Here is an 18,212-nt window from a genome sequence, read left to right as displayed (position 1 = left end):
GTTTTTATTTGTCCTCATGTAATATTTGGGTCCTTTTTGTAATGTTTGTCGATTGTTAAGGGAGTAAATTCCTCCGTGCTATAAACTTGAATATCCGTCTCAGATGGATCGGTCACGCTCAACAGGACTGAGGTTTCATGTGGTGACCTTGAATTTTCCGCCTGTCATTTTTTAAAGCGATATGAGTGAGTGTGCAGATTGAGGACACGTCTCTGCTGGAAATTTCCACAGCAAAGCTCTTCTGGCACTGTATACTGTCATACAATTATTTTTCCATTCAAAACACTGTTTGCTCGAGTGTGTCGGTTTAGTTTTGACTTCTGATGACTCGGGGTAAGAATATGGAGGTATAAAACAATCTGGATTTGAGTACATTTATGAGAAGTGTTTATATTGAGATCTTCAATGAGATTGACTTTTGATTGTAGACTTGACAAATCCGAGCTCAGTTTGTTGACATCTCTCCCGAAACTCTTATGACTGAGACATTTCTGACATTTCTTACTCTTTTTCTCAGAAGAAATATTTGAGACACAAATGAGACTTACGGTAAAATTTGCTCTCTTTTGAATCTCATTGATGTATGTGAGAAATCGAAAGAGATCTTGATCTGTGATTTTTCTTTCTTCCGGGTTAGTTTGAGTTCAGCTCTGTTTTACGAGATGAGAATGCCATCCGTCATTCAGTGATTCAGTGTTTGCGGGGTCGTTTCATTAGTTGTTTATTAATAATAAATGCTGACAGGGGATTGATGTCTGTGTCCGTCTCTTGAGGCCAGACTCAAAAGATGTTTGAATGATTTGATCAAGTGATGTTTGAATCATGAGCCGCCTTGACATAAGATGAGTGATCGATATATGGATACATCTACCGAGACAGAACATGTGATCAATGTGCCATGACCTTTTTGAAGACTCAGACAGGTCTTCTCTGGTTCAAAGACTTTACAAACGCTGGGTTATTTTTCAATGCGGCGTTGGGTCAAAAAAGGATGAAAATTTGACCCGGCATTGGGTTATTTACAATCCAGTGGTTGGGTTTGTTCCTATTTGACCCAACACACCCATTTCAGTAGTAAAGATTTCTGAAAACATCTGTTTGGTTTATGTAGTTTATATTTTTCTTTTACACTTTACGATAAGGTTGCATTTAATGACGTTAGATATTGCATTAGCAAACATGAGCGATGAAGAATGTTTCTACAGAATTTATTCAGCTATTTTATTTTTTTAAATTTTTTTATTTGAATGCTAATAAGATATTGTACATTATGAATGTTAGCCAAAGCATGTATTCATGTTAACATGAACCACTTTTTCTTTTATTTTCATCTCCGTGTTATGTTAAGTCACATTTGTGTGAATATGTTTTTTCTTCATATCATGATTTGTGCTCAATTTCATTACATAAAAACTGCAGCTGTGGGGGGAAATACTTTTAGAAATTTCCAATACAAACATTTTGAATAGCTCTCGATTTTTTGGGGGTAAATTACAGCTGCTTGTTTTTTATTGATTTCGGGGGGAAACATGTGAAGTATTAAGAAGTCTGGCAGTGAAAACATTAATGTGATGTTGTGATTGACCAATCAGAAGTCAAGAGAGCAGCGTGATCGGCCCATTCATACATTTCCATTTGGGCATTTAGCAGACGCCAAAATCAAAATAGCTTGTCATTATATATTTTAAACACATAAGTGCCCTTGTTTTGTCTCAAAATGCACACCAGCAGTGTTGTGTGTAACTAAGTAGTTTGTTGCTGTAATTTAATTACTTTTCCTTTGAAAAAGTAAAGTAAGGGATTACTCTAATCTTTTCTGTAATTTAATTACGGTTACTTTTTGTGTTGTAATATACAGTATGTGTGTGCAATAGTGGATTGACATCAAAATTCAAAGTCTAAATATAAAATCCGTGCTTTAATGTGTACATTATCACATTTGTAATACTTTGGTCAGTTAATAATACTTTTATACTTTATATTATTTCTTTAAATGGATTAAAAGAGCCATTTCATGTCTATTGAATCACTTAACCTATCAAGGTTGATATAGGACATAGAAAGTAATTAGTAATAAGTTATTAAATACTTTTTGGACAGAGTCATTTATTTAGTAATCTAATTACACCATTGAATATTTAATTAGTAATTAGTAATGAATTACAAAAGTTTTTTTGTAATACATGATTGTAAAAACTGCTCAAATGTCCTAATTTACCTCAGTCCTAGTCCTGGTTTAAGATAATCCTTGTCCCAGAAGTGTTTAAATTAGTGGTGGGCATAGATTAAGTTTTTTAATCTAGATTAATCTAGATTAATTCCAAGATTAATCTAGATTAATCTAGATTAAAATGGCTCATTTGAATTCTGCCGAAGGCATTCAGAATATGTGTGCTACCCAAATAATGACTAAAAGTAAGTCTTTGAGAACGGGTTTTTCAAGCCAGGTGGCGCATTAGACCAGGGGCTCATCTCCTGTTTCCAAAATGCATCACAAACTGCTTGAGAAAGCTCCTCTACTATGATAATTGGTGATGAAAATTAAATTATGTTCAATAAGATGAACTTGTGTTTACTTCCGCATTAGCTAAGGGATGATTTGCGTTTAGGTGGTACTTGAGACTGGAAGAGCTCCTACAGTACATTTACATTTAGTCATTTAGCAGACGCTTTTATCCAAAGCGACTTACAAAGAGTGAGGGAGCAACAAGCGATATGTCATACAGGAGCCATAATACATTAGATCTCAATACAAAGTTACTGGTTTCAACTAAAGCTAGACCGCTACCTGTGTGTTTTTTAAACCAATTCCGCATTGCACAAGGTGCAAACAACCTTAGTCTTGTCGATGTTTCTATTGGGAAGCTTCTTAAAAATTAATATTCCCTGAAGCAAACCCGGCGGCTTCATAGCTGCATTCATGTTAGCACGTCACGTTTGATGCGGTAATTTCACAGTAACGTTATGTTGTGTTCAGACCAAACGCGAATGGCGTGTCAAGCGCGAGTGATTTATATGGTAATGCAAAGAGCCAATAGACCTACTTGCTGCGCGAATCGCGCGAATGAAGCCCTGGTTATGAGACGATGAGGCTGCTTCTGCTTCCGCGAATGACACGAATCACGCGAGTTGAAAAATCTCGTTCTCGCCCCGTACAGTGCAGTTAAGCTGGTATACATCCGCGCTAAAATATCAAGGTGAAAGTCATCATAGCTTGCGTAGTATAGACCCAGTTCCCAACCCAACTCTGAGAATAGATTAACGGCGACATTTTTTTTAACGCGCGATAATAGTCTCACTGCGTTAACGGCGTTAACGGCCCACCACTAGTTTAAATCAAGATACTCGTTTTCATTTTCTTGACAGGTTTTGTGAGATTTACATCAGATAAACAACAGCTGTTTGTAAGCAAGAAAATTATGCATTCAAGTCCAGTCTGTGAAATGTCAGCACACAGTCAAAAGCGATTCATAATTGCCAGCTCATTTACGGATCTGGTTTATTCACAAAGCCTGAGATTTCCCTCTCATTAGTCTGTTGTCCCGTGAGCAACACGCGCCGGCGTAACTGTGAACAAACACAAAGCGATTAATCAAACGTAAGCCATGGCCAATGAGATTTCAGGAAAATAATTCACTTTTGCTTCCCTGACCAAACGTGAATCTTGTTTTCTCATTGTGCAAATGTTTGATTAAGTCACGCGGAATCAAAGCACTTCATCATTCCCACGGCTAGAACGCCTCGTTCTTCTGCGATGTGTTCCTGGTGTTTTCAGGATCGGTGTGCCTCAGGGTCGAGGGATGGGGGTGAGGTTTGCGGCTCTGCGTGCCGAGCGTTTTAAGAGCTTGAATGAGAGTCTGAGATTTGAAGTGGAAGGCATGGAGGAGAAATCGCTTGAGTTCACTTCAGAGAGAGAAGAACTAGCGGAAGTACAAACCTGAAAAACAAGCACGATATTCCCCGCAGAAATATGAATCAAACTCTTCTTTATTAATTGTGTGCTTAGAGAAACATTTTATTGCTCAGACGTTGCTCTCGCACAGCTCAAGACGCCTAATGAAGTGTTTCAATATCAAATGAATCTCTGACGTTTCTGCCAAAATGGGTTTGAATCCCAGAGAACGTCTAAACTGTTCTCTTGAACCCCAATCGCACTGTTACTCACTTCCAATAAAAATGACTGACAATAAAAAGAAATCTTAACATAAGAAATGATTTGAATCCCAGCTCGAGGTCCTGTGCCGATCTGCACCCCTCACTCCACCCTGCTTTTCCTAAAAACATTTATACTGTCCTGTCAAATAAAGGTGTTAAAGGCAAAAACATGACTATGAATAAACTAAAGAAGTTGAATAAACAGACTCAAATGTTGATGTTCAGTTAATATGAAGGTGCATAATGTATCTTAGATCATTCAGCCTTTGGAGAAATTAATGAGAATCATTCGAGTGCATATTGAGCTCTATTTAATGCAAATGTTCATCATGACAAATGTCAGTACAAATCTTCTAAAACTGGATCACATTTATGTGTTTTCTCTATTAAAGGATGAATAAGACCGTAAATTAAGAAATCACAAAAATCTTGTTTTGGATATTTTTGTCATGTATATCCATTCCATGATTACAAATAACAATTGTTTTTAGTGAATTATTTGTATATACAAATGTATTAAAGTATTAATTTTTATGGCTAAAAGGTATACTTCACTCAAATTCTGTCAATGTTTACTCACCTTCAAGTTGTTACAAATCTGTATAAATGTATTTGTTCTGATGAGCACAGAAAAAGATATTTGGAAGAATGCGTATAACCAAACAAATCTTGCTCCCCATTGACTCCCATAGTTGGAAAAAATACAGAAGATGACATTTTGAAGATTGTTGGACAGCAAACAGTTCTGGGACACTTTTGACTGCCATTGTATTTTGCCTACGGTCTATTTTTTCAATGGGGGGAAAAATCTGTCCAGTAATAAACATTCTTCCAAATGTCTTTCTCCGTGTTTATCCCAACAAACCAAATGTTTACAGATTTGGAACAACTCGAAGGTGAGTATATGATGACAAATGTTTCATTTTTGGGTGAAGTGTCCCTTTAAGTGTTTAAGTGTCATTAAATGTTTATGTTGCTGTCGGATATTTTATGCAACATGTGTTTTTGGCTTTTTTACATTTTTTTACTTTGTCCACTGTTATTTTGGTTGTGCAAAAGTTTCTCTTTGTAATGTGACACAGTATCCCAGAATCCTCCAGGACATCATCACGCGCGTAGAGGAATCACTGCGTAGAGATAATGACAGTTTTGAGTGATGTTACTTCTTTAAATTGAGGAAGACATCAGTTAAATCTGTGCTTATCTTTACAAGCAATCCAATGAGAGACACGTCTTCAACCCGCTGTGACCCGCCACCGAAATCCTTCAAAGATTTGTGCTCACTCTGAATATGTTGCCTGTATAAAAATGTTTTGAATGTTAAATGTGTGTTTATGTACACATGACTTTTACTGCTTACAGATATTGATTCATAAAAGTTTGAGTCTGATTGGAACTTTAGTATTTGATCAAGTGGTTGAATGTGTATAAAAGCTCTAGATGGGACTTGTTTACTTCATGTGTTTATTAAAATAGGAAATGAATGTTCCTCCATCTGTTCCGGACAGAAATGAGAGCTCTCTTTTAAAAGCGGGTGGAAGGAGGCACAGAACGGTTTGATCCTGTCTGCCAGCTGAGTGCTGTGAAATGCCTCGTTCCCCCGTAGATCACTCAATGTAGGGCACTTACATTTAGAAACCGGCCCTGATGTACATTCAGCTCTCAAAGCAGAGCACCACAGCTGTTTATATGTGCTTGTAATATTAAAATGAACCGTAAATACACCAACATCCTCTACTGCGGTAACCACTGGTTTTACCTGTTAAATACTGTTAAAGTATAAAAATGTATGTTTAAGGGAACAGTTCACCCAAAAGTGAAAAAGATGTCATTTATTCACCCTCATGTGTACACAAGGTGACGCAAAAGAAGATATTTGGAAGAATGTCGATAATCAAACACTGAACCCCATTGACTTCCATTGTTTGGACACAAACCAATGAGACATTTCTCAAAATATCTTCTTTTGTGTTCCACTGAATCATTTTAAAAAATCCTGTTAAACAAATGAAATAATATAGTTTTAGTTTTAGCTGTAAAATTACATGTTTTTCCTGTAAGGAATTTGACTTTATTTAAAAAGTAAAACAAAATAATTTGGCAGCTGGGGCGCCAGAAATACTTTGTAGGAATAACCGTTTATTTCTGTAATTTGACGTTTTTTAACCATAAAATCTGTATAAAGAATAACAATTCAATTCTGTAAAACTACCGTTTTTTTTCAGTGTAGAGTCATATAGTCTCCCCCCGTAGTTTTGGGTAAACTGTAAATTCAAGCCAGCATCACTGCTGCTTTCTATATGCAAATGTTTTCTGTTGTTTTTCTTCAGAGACCTGGCTTGTCAGTATTTCGGTCGCACATGTTATTGGCTTTGTGTTTTATTGAATTTAATAAATTCCCCAGAAACAATGCTGTAGTTATTCAGGTCATCTGAAGTGTGTTTGATTCAGCGTCTGCTCTGAGGTCTCTCAATGTTTCATTAACATACGCAAGCAGCTTTTTAAGTGTTTTCTAAATGCACGACTCGCACAGAAAGTGGTTTGCTCCATCATTGGGAATACCGTCAGTCTCTTTTAAATTGTGTTTTTTCTCAGTCTTTCTCCTTAAAGCATAGGCTATTTGTGCAAGCATTTTATAATGAAGTGTAGTTCTGTTCTAAAGTGAAACGACCTCTAGCTGGTTAAAAAAAAAACTTTCAAAATCAAATTAGTCAGTTTAAATGTGTCAATGTTTTACATGGTACTTTACTCACCTTTTCCATTATTCAGTTTGCAAACTGTGCTTCTATAATCTTGGAATTATTGTCAACTTATTAACATTGTCATGGGTATTTTTATGTAGGGGAATTAAAAAACAAATCGAATGCAAAAATGTAAAGGTTGTTATCTGAGAATTTAACCTTATAATTCCAAGGTGACAATTTTTGCATTTGGGAGACATGTTGAATAAATTATTTCAAGGAATGTTTTATCAGCATTTGTGTTCTCTGAGATTGATCCCATGACCCACCAAAGGGTTTTGTGGGCGGAAGTTTAAAAACTATTTTGTCAAAGTTACCACAAATTCTTATACAGTACACAGGTTTTCTGTTGACATAAATGCAATGTTGTACTGTTTTGTTTAGACATTTTTAGTCTGTTTAACATCAGTGTTTGGATTCTTTTTAATTCCTATATTGTAAAACATTCAATGCTGCATGTATTATTTATGTAGATAGTTTTCAAACCATTAGGATTTGTTGTTGTTTAATTTCCCAAACGTGGAAACTATTATTGACCAATAAGAATGTGATGTTCAAATAGGAAACATTATATTACTGTTGTGTTCTCTATTCATATGGTTGTAATTTCTCAGTAATTTGTCTGTATTACTCCTGTCAATGTGACCCTGAGCTGACAAAAACTGGCTTATGTCAGCGAGTGTCCTCCTTTGAGAAGAACATGTAGAGGAACTTCTAACCTTCTAACTGGGCAGTTTGACATTTAGTTATGACACCTGGACCTGAAAACTTAATTAAAAAAAATGTCTATTCGGATGCATCGCTTTATAAAAGCAACTCCGAAATATGGCAAGTCATTTTTTGTTTATATTTTGATGGGGGCTATGCAGTATTATTTACGTAGTATGTATACTGTACACAGTGTTGGGGATTTTCTCATAATAATTGCTTAAGGACGTGCGCACCTGCATGAAATCCCAAAGCACTGTGCTCAGGTTGACTTTCCACAATCCTGACTTTCTCGCTATCATGTCTGTTGAAAGCGCCGAAATGTCATAACCTCATTTTCTTCATCAGTAAGTAAATTAAAAATGGTCATTGAACTTTTGACTTTGGCACCACTTTTGTACAAAATAAAAGCTTCAGGCAGCAATTACGCTTCGGTTTTACTCATATGATTTTCTTACAATGGGCACCCTGAAGTCTGAAACAAATTGATGCGTGTTCTCCAATAACTCCTGAAAGACGTGTTGGGATTGCCAGCGTTTGCAATCCTCTGTTGTCTTGCTGTCATCTCTGGGAAGAAATGGTTTGAGATCACCGTTTGAAGCTAATTGTTCTCATCTCGGCGTGAGTCGACAATGCAACGTGAAATGCACACCACGTATTCCTCCAAACTTTAAAGAAAACATTCACGTGAACAGAATGTTTTTCAGGGATTGTTTGAAGCTTTTGTAGTGACGATCTGAACGTTTTGGTTGTTTAACGTGTGTGTGCGTGAAGCACAGAAAATCTGTTTCCTGTCTGAACACAAGTTCATTTCCAGCCGTGTAGTGAAGATGGGATAATTGGTCCCTGGATGAAAGGCGGGCCGTGTCTGCCGTCTGCAGTCGCCGCACTTTTAGCCATTTAGCATCCAGTGTTTCATTGTATAATTGGGCTGTTTTCTGCCCTCATCATCTGTGTTTGTATCATCTGCATTCACCATTAAATCCACACAGAAGAAACTCTTTGTTGTCTGATGAAGCTCCGCCCAAACTCTTCTTCTCTTCGGGGTTTGACGTTTCTCAGGCTGCTTTGATCTTCGAAACATTTCGAGAAAAGTACATCTTTGTTTTAGGGCAGTTTTCAGTGAGTTCACTATTCAGAATTTGGTGGCTTAAACAAGAGCAAGAGTTTATAGGAATATTCACAATACTCTCTCCATACAGAGATGGTGAATTATTACCAGTGATGTCAAGTTTGAAAAGGGTAAAATAGCAGCGTAATAATAGTTCATATGATCGGTACCATCCTAGGCATCTGAAGCCGTACAATAGCTTTTCGTGAGGCTTAAATTAAGGTGATTATGTTTAACTGCGTTGAATTGAATGTGAGGAGCACAGGAGACTGTTCTTCATGCGAAACTAGAACGTGGCTTTGTAGAAATGGCATCTTTTTGTATCTTTTTTCGTCTTTTATGTTGCCTCTCGACTGTTACTTCATGTAAATCCAGTGTAGACATTCTGATAAATATTTGCAGCACAGTTGTTTTCGATGGAGGAAGTCATGTCAATGATGACATTATAGGGTGAATACATTCTAGTTTACCCAAAAATGCATTATTTACACATACTCGTGTCATTTTTAACATGTATGAATTTCTTTCATACGTACAACACAAAAGAGAATATTTCGAGAAATGTCTCAGTGGCTTTGTGTTCATACAATGGAAGTCAATGTGGGTTCAGTGTTGTTTGGCTATCTACATTCTTCAAAATATCTTCTTTTGAGTTCTGCAGAAGAAAGAAAGTCACGCATTTTTTGAAATGATGTAAATGGGTCAATATTTTTGGGTCAACTGTCCCTTTAACACGGAGGAAAATGAAATCAGTTATCGCTACACTGTTGTTTACAACCTTTTGTCACACAAAGTGCTTCAGAATAATTGTTATAACTAAATATCAGAGGGTGTCACAGCGGTTTTATTGGTAATGTTTTAATTGTATAAATGGTGTTGAAGAGTTTCTGGGTCGCCGCTGAGTGTTTGATTTACAGAACACAAGAGACTCTTGGATATGACCACAGATATGAGCCCGATTCCATACTTCAAGACATTAAAACACTCAGATATTTTGCATATCTGATCAATCACCATTACAGCTCACTGTCCATGACCTTAACAACCACCCAGAACACCCTAGCAACTGCATAGCAATGCCTTTTGTGCCACTCAGTCTGTGTAAGATGGAACCATTGTTGCATCACATTTTTATTCTGAAAACGAACTGGTTGTTTTCTTGCAGTTGGAGTGTGACCTCTCACAGCAAACGGTGTAAGTTCACTGTGAAGAGTAAACTTTCGGGCACACATAGACTTTTAGAGCGCAATATTGGTTTTATTACTTTTTGTTCTTCGTTTAAATGAAAGAAGCAGTTATCACGGATCAGTTGTTTGTGTAACCTTTCTCTGAATGGATTTCATCTCTTCTGTTGGGTTTTGTCCAGACGGTTTCTGCCATCCACAAACACATTGTTGTCTACTAACGTCTGCTGGATAGAGAAAGCATCAAAAGTTAAATATTTGCACGGTTTGTTTTTGGTTTTGCAGAATTTTAACTGTGGTAAACACAGTATACAAGTGGTAACATGGTATTTATGTTTTTGTTTCTTAGCCAATGTATGCTAGCCTATAGTGGGCACACATAAAAGTGTATGAACCAATGTATGTAAAAAGCCTTAAAAAATGTAAATACATTGCATGGTTAAATTTTCATTGCAAACAAACATCCAACCTGATCTCACGAGAATTCGCGAGTTTTTTACGAGGTGCCTTATTCCTATGAATTTGTACGTTGTGAATCGTACGATCACAAGTAAAAAACACAATACTGAAGCCCCGCCCCTAAATCTAACGTCACTTGCGCAAAAGCAGATCCAACTAAAATGTAAGAATGAGATCGTCTGAATTCGTACGAATTAGCCACATCTTACAATAGTTACGTTTTTGCTGTGAGATTGTGTTGAAACATCAAAGGCAGAATATATTACTATTTGTAATTTACCTGAGCATTATTACCCAAACATTACATCTTGCATTTATGAAAAAGGTGTTTTGTAAATAGTACAAATTAATTTATTTTTATTTTGAATAAATATAAATGTCTGAGATACAACAGCAAATCCACCTGAAACTCACAAGCCACCGGTTCTGTCGTGATGGTTTATTCATTTAAAAGCATGAAACCACACCAGTTTATCTTTTTTTTCTCTCTCATAGGTAATCATCAGCACGAATACACCAGCCATCTGGATCTCACCGGCTCACACACGCCCAAAATCGGTGAGTTGTTTCCCGTTATTTCAGATCATTTTGTCTTAGGCGTGTGCAGCCTGTAAAGTCTATAAATACGGCTTTAGGCAGCACGGCGTTAAATCAGAGTTTAATTGATTTATGAAGACATCTCGATAGCATCACGGTCTTCAACACCCAGATGGTTTCAGTGTGAAGAACATGCCTTATAACATCAGCGCACGTAATTAATAAAACTAGATTCTATCGTCGTAATTAACCTCATCAAATAAGTGTTGATAAGCTCCGGCATCAGCCATACTTAACTCCTCGACATCAGAGAAACGCTTTACCGAACATTTATGCGTGGAAAAAAAGCACGGCTTTGACAGAAACTCTCCTGACAGGAAATTAAAAGCTTAGCTTGTAAATGGCCTCGCTAGCAGGAGGATTTCCGTAACAGAACGCTGTGCTAATCAGATCTCCACGGTTTGCCCGCATTATTGAAAAGCCGCGATTGTATTTACTCTGACCATATCTCCCGCTTACCAAATGTGATTTGGTGTGAAAAAGCTTTTCAGGCTGCAATCGCACATTGGCCACGAGTCTCACGGTGGAACGGTGACTATTAACATCTGAACTCTATTGAATCAAGCGGCTTTTGTGCCGGCTGAAGAAGTTCATTAAAGACACATTATCTCGCTCCGACACTCGAGACTCTCAACAACCCACACCTCTCGGTGATAATATGGGCCAGCTCCATCATTTTGAGTCATTTCGACCCAAAGAAACAAACATTTTGCTAAAATATATTGACTTAAACACTGACCCTTACAAATCCTTTTTAATAAGTGAATAGACTCTAATGATTGCAAATGATGTTTGGATTTAATTTTCTTATCTTACCGTGTGTTTGTTGTGTTTGTGACTTAGCAGCTACAGATAATGGTCAAAGCACATTACAGAATGAATCAGCAATCGTTTTAAGTTGAGATGTAAACATAACAAAAAGAAAAATCCACATAAATAAGCACAGTATCTAGCTGCAACCTCTGACTCAAAATGGTGAAACCCATCACATATTATCTGGGATACACATCATGTTAAAAAGTTTTTTGTTACTGATTTTGTTTTTCTCACTTGGGTTATCAGGACACAGAATAGAATACTATGGTAAGTAGTACACATGTTAATCATGTGTATAATTTATCTTTTCCCTCATGTATTTGTATGTAGAATCATTACATTTTTGCTCTCTCAGTGTGTATCTGCTGTGCAGTCTCAATTTCTGTGCAGTATCTACACGTGTCCAGTCTCTATATTTGTCCAGTGTCCATATGTGTGCAGTCTCTCTCTGCTTATATCTCTCTCTATATACGGTCTCCATATATATATATATATATATATATGTGTGTGTGTGTACAGTCTATATGTGTCCAGTCTCTTTATATGTGCAGTGTCTATATGTATCCACTGTCTTTATATGTGCAGTGTCTATATGTGCCAAATCTCTATATGTGTGCAGTGTGTGTATATATATATATATATATATATATATATATATATATATATATATGTGTGTGTACAGTCTATAAGTGTCCAGTCTCTTTATATGTGCAGTGTCTATATGTGTCCACTCTCTTTATATGTGCAGTGTCTATATGTGTCCACTCTCTTTATATGTGCAGTGTCTATATGTGCCCAGTCTCTATATGTGTGCAGTGTGTATATATATATATGTGTGTGTGTACAGTCTATATGTGTCCAGTCTCTTTATATGTGCAGTGTCTATATGTGTCCACTCTCTTTATATGTGCAGTGTCTATATGTGCCCAGTCTCTATATATGTGCAGTGTATATATATATATATATATATATATATATATATATGTGTGTGTACAGTCTCTCTGCTTATCTCTTTCTCTATATACGGTCTCCATATGTGTCCAGTCTCAATATATTTACAGTGCCTATATGCGTACTGCCTCAATATGTCTGCAGTGTATATACTGTATGTGTTCAGTATCTATATGTGTCCAGTCTCTATATGTGTGCCGTGTATATAATGTAAGTGTCCAGTCTCTATATGTGTGCAGTGCCTATATGTGTCCATTCTCTATATGTGTGCAGTGCCTATATGTGTCCAGTCTCTTTATGTGTGCATTGTCTATATGTGTCCAATCTCTATATGTGTGCATTGTCTAGATGTATCCAATCTCTATATGTGTACAGTGTCTATACGTGTACAGTCTATAGTCTTTCTCTGCTCATCCCTTTATATACAGTCTCTATGTGTGTACAGTATATATGCTATATGTGTGCAGTCTCTCTGCAGGTTGTGTGTCCTGTGGTTCCTGTGTTTTAACACTCTAGTTGTTAAAATCTACTCAAACAAGATTTTTTTTCTGACATGTACATTGTGAACGTGCACATACACTCTTTCTCACTGTACCCTTTGTCTGTATGGTTAGAAGATGTTTTGTGTCCCATAACTCAGTTTTGTGTAAATATGTGTAATGACTTTTCCAGCACAACACTGAAGCAGCACATGAACAAACACAATGAAACACTGACATGTGTGTGCATATGTAGTGTTATGCATGCATTCACGTTTGACAGAGGCACAAATGTAAACGTTTAGATACACACGTAAGTGGCATGGCATAAAAATCGTACGTATTTTCTCATGTATTCTTGTCTTGATTTCCATTTGAAATCCCAAAAAAGCATCCTTAAAACAGGGTGACTATAAGATTAAGATTGTAAGATTAAGCAAATTAAGCAAAATTCTAAAATAAGTTAGTAAGCTTTATACCTAAACAATGCAAATGATGTAAACCCAACTTTATTCAAGAAGTGTTCTCTGAAAGACTAAACATCATGTGAGATGCTTCTGAAGTACAATCATTTTGTTTCTTGATGTTAAGATTCTTTTCTGGCGAAAATAATACAGATATTTTTGAACTGCAAGAGTAGTTTCATGTACTTGTTTTAAACACACACGTGCACACAAACAAATGCTGTGTTTTCTGACAGATGTCGCATTGGTCTGCACACACTGTGAACTGGTTGTATTTCATCTTTCTTTTTCTCTGCCTCTCTCTGTCTTTGACCCTGCAGAGAAGCCGAGGATGAACAATATTCTGACGTCACAGACTGAACCCTACGATCTGTCATTCTCACGCTCCTTTCAGAATCTCACTCATCTTCCTCCTTCATATGATATGACCATGAAAGCAGAATCAAGTGAGTATTCGCGCCATCTTACAACACATGTGCTTCCTTTGAGAGAGAGAGAAAGCAAGAGAGAGAGAGAGAGAGAGAGAAAGAGAGCAAATGCTTTGGCAATACAATGTAACATTTTTGTCATGCCAATAAGCACAATTGAATTGAACAATATAAATACATTCTTTTAGACCAAAGATGTCTAAAACAGGGCCGTGAACTCCAAAAGTGGTCAGAATGGAGTTAAGATTTTCTGTGGGGTTAAGTGTGTCAATGGGAGGAAACCATGCCAATTTTTTATCCCCCCTCACATTTGTAGATCTCCAGACGTCAGCTGTACCCTTCTTACCAGGGGGCGGAGCTGAGATTCATGACCGCTAATGCAGGACAATTTTTCACTTCTTTAATAGGCCGTTGGGTCACAGAGCTCATTGTTAAAATACCTTTTCCCTGTCCGCTTTATTCATTGCTTGGTTAACTTTAAGGTCGTTTGCAATGTCACAAGGTGACAGTATTGGCACAGTAGTGACACTTCATTTTTAATGAATATTTTTATGGGCTACGATTTAAAATGGCCAAAACGTGCTTTTGTTCTGTCCTTTATTAATGACTAACATTATGCTACGATCTCATAGGCAACGAGGAAACAAAAGATGGAGATATTAGGCATGATAAATGAGAGACATGGCTTTAATGACACGAGAGAATAGCACACAATCTGCTCTCCGAAATCATCTCTAGATAATAAACTTGAAACAAATGATGAGGTTTGCTATATAAACGAAATAAGCAGGAGAGATGAAAGTGAGACAAACAGAGGTCACCCAATTCCCTTTGGCGTGGTTTATCCTTTATTTTTGTGTGATTTATACTGTCTCCGTAGTATCCAAAAATGGACCATTGTCTCACTATAAAGTGTTAATTTCATATTTATAGTTAAACTATCCTATTCACCTGTCTCTTGTGACGGCCGGCCCAACATTAGCATATGGAAAGGCATTTTATCCTGAGAGGTCATCGGCTCATATTTAGAGTCTGACGCCTGTGGCATTGTGTCACATTACACGCGTGAGCAGATAATTGAGCTCTTGGGTTCGAAAGTGACCGTCAGCCAGACTCTGGCCTGTAGGCCTGTCCACATGACCTTTTCACATCTAATGTCACGGCCTCACAATCGCCTGCCAAAGTCCGGCGGTGTCAGTGATGGTAATTGTGAACTCCAGAAGCAGCCAGATATCAGATCCTGTCTTCATTAGGGAGGTAAACGTTATCCACCAAACGCTTTCAAACACATTCAACATCTCTGTGGCTCAGGCACTGCAAAAATAAATGTCTCATTTCGGCTTGATTTCCAGAACAAATGTCAAAAATTCTTACATCAAAATACAAACTTGATGAGGAAAGTTGATATTATAGTAGGATGTTTGGTGTTGTTTTGTGTAGGTTTGTGCTTAAAACAAGCAAAAAAGCAGCCATTTTGAAATAGTTCATCCAAAAATAAAAAATCTGTCATCATTTACTTAGCCTCAGGTTGTTTCATACCTGTGTACATTTATTTGTGTCAATGAACACACAGAAAGATATTTGGAAGAATGAATGCAATTTTCAGTTCTGGAACATCTTCCGATACCATAGTAGGAAAAACAATATTTTGTTTTCTTTTGTTCTGTTGAACACATAAAGAGATATTTTGAAGAATTTAGGAAAGTAAAGAGTTCTCTGGCACCTTTGACTTTCTATAATTCTTCCTACTATGGTAGTCACGGATGTCCCTGAAATGAAAATTACTAACATTCATCTGTGTTAATTGAAATTACTGAAGGGTGAGTAAATGATGACAGAATTTTCATTTTGGGGTGAACTTTTCCCTTTAAAAAAAAGTGAAACATATTTCAAGTTTATTTTTCTTACTCTTGAGTAATTTCGCTTCAATCTCATGTCACATATTTGTACTGGAAAATAGCACATGAATACTGAGAAAGAAAATAGGAGCAGTGCAGAACAGAGAAACAGAGAAATTGAAAAAAATTGTGTAAATTATTTTGCATCCTTTTTGGCAGTTTGTTTAATAGTTTATGTAATTTAAAGAGACATTTTTAGTTCATATCGTATTTTGCCAAATCTGCACACAGCACGAGACATTTAAAGTTTAGAGGAGATATGAGATTTCTGGGTCTTTTTGCGAGTGAAAAATATGATAAATAGGGGTATCACAATATACCAGTGTTGGCCATGATAACCATGATACCAACCCCCAACAGTATCAATACCTTGTTTATTTCACACATATCGTAATATTGTAAACTTCAATCTATTGCAATAACATTGTTACTGTGAATAATTTTGGCCATGATAACAGTGTAGTGAGATAAATATGATAATGAGAAACATGATGTCTAATGACGTAACTTTGCTCTCCATTTGATCTCAAAAGTTTCTAAAAATAAACAAGATATCAAAGATCATATTTGTGACTCTCCCTCTTTCTACCAATGACGCATTATTTTATAATGCGTCTTTGAGCTAACCGTGAGATCTTTCTCTTTCTCAGTAGATAAAGACGATGAGTACTACATGCGGAAACATCACCTGCACGACCAGCCCCGTGGCGGTAACCTGCAGTCGCACATGGTTAAGCTGAACGTGGAACCTCCGGCGCAACGGCAGAAGCCCAAGCGTGTGCAACGCGCCATGTCCCAGGATCACGTGCTGTCCCCCGCCCGCTCCAATCCCAGCCGGGACTACCTGATGTCGTACGGCAGAGGCGCAGGGGGTCTCTCTCCGTACCACGGACGCATCCTATCCGAGGAGCAGCTGTTGTCGGCCGACCGACTTCACTCGCAGGATCCCCTTCTGTCGCCGGATAAGATGCTGTCCTTGCGCCGCTCCAATTACCGAGAAAAGGCCATGTCTCGGGCGCTTTCCCACACGGACATGTTTGTGCCGACGACGCCGGTCATGGACCGGCACTACAAAATGATGAAGATGCACTCGCACCCCAGCAGCACCAGCGAATTCTCCAACACGCTGACTGTCGGAGATGCACAGGTGGGCAACAAGCGGCAAGCCTTCGCCAACCGCCGCATGCACACGGTGGACCATCTACAGTATATCCCGGGACATCACCACCATCAGTATAGAACCGCCAGTAAGAATGAAGTAACTGTCTAACTTTACGACGGAACGGAAGATCGAGCGACTATGATGTCAACAAACAATCGCCGCAGTGCGCTGCGGGTTAGCCTGAGATCCAAGAAACTCTAAAATCACCACGCCGTCCCACTTTGACTGGGTCGTTTAAATGAATCCAACCTTGACCTGTTCCCGCTTCCAGCGTCTCGCTCCATCGGTTCTGGGTCAGCTTTCCGAAGCGGCCCGGATCTCCTCACACGTAGAGCAAACCCAAGGGCTTCGCACGCCAAACCCGAACGGATTTTTCCAGGTTGAGGATGGGACTGCTACGGACTTCAAACAGTAAATCAAACCGTATATAGATTTATGATTTGTAACTAATCATAGCTATAGAGATTCTTCTATATAAATAGAAGTCAGCACGTATCGAGTGCCTCTTCGAAAAACACGTCCCATTTCGATATATCGAATTGGGCGAAAGGGTTTAAAAGCACAATAAAACTCGATTCGATTTTCCTTTGTCACATAATCTCTGTTCTTCTGTTTTTTTTTCACGATACGTTTCAAGTAGAGCTGTGACGTTTCGCTTAGCTGATTGTAAATACGCTCAGTTAGCTAAACAGCCGGTTAGCTTTGTGGGTTCTCTGGGTTACGTTTTGACGTCTCATTGTTCAGTTTTCTAGCATAACCAACTCACCCGACGTATATTTGACATCACAGATGTGTACAGTAACGTGTGTGTGCGTGTGTTTTTTAACCTGTACTTGTAGACAAATGGTGAATAAATGGATTTAGCCATTCGTATGCATCGTCTGCTAGTTTTGAATAAGAATGACCCATTCGCTTTGCTTTCTTGATTGTCTAACTCCCCGAAGTGTTAATGAAACGAACACAGGCAACATATCGCAATCAGGGGAAGAAAATTGGTGCTGAATAAATAATGATGATGATGATGGAAGATATGCGTTTAATGGCCTATTATACGAAATT

At 37.7% G+C, this 18,212-nt stretch overlaps 1 protein-coding gene across 2 annotated transcripts in view; it reads left to right on the top strand.

The window, feature by feature from the left end:
• The window catches only part of LOC130426398 (protein shisa-6), a 58,100-nt gene extending 40,096 nt beyond the window's left edge, over positions 1-18,004 (top strand). Inside the window, exons 6-9 of one of the 2 annotated variants that reach the window (XM_056753153.1) lie at positions 10,854-10,916; positions 12,018-12,038; positions 13,986-14,111; positions 16,642-18,004. In XM_056753153.1, coding sequence (XP_056609131.1) covers positions 10,854-10,916; positions 12,018-12,038; positions 13,986-14,111; positions 16,642-17,261 — 830 coding nt within the window. In that variant the 3' untranslated portion in view covers positions 17,262-18,004. The remainder of the gene's footprint in view (positions 1-10,853; positions 10,917-12,017; positions 12,039-13,985; positions 14,112-16,641) is intronic. The other variant, XM_056753154.1, reaches the window with a different exon arrangement.
• Positions 18,005-18,212: the final 208 nt, after the last annotated feature.

Source organism: Triplophysa dalaica, chromosome 7, assembly GCF_015846415.1.
Source record: "Triplophysa dalaica isolate WHDGS20190420 chromosome 7, ASM1584641v1, whole genome shotgun sequence".
In the NCBI taxonomy this organism is placed as follows: Eukaryota; Metazoa; Chordata; class Actinopteri; order Cypriniformes; family Nemacheilidae; genus Triplophysa; species Triplophysa dalaica.
Note: the sequence above shows the minus strand (reverse complement) of the source record. Positions and strands in the feature narration are given on the sequence as shown.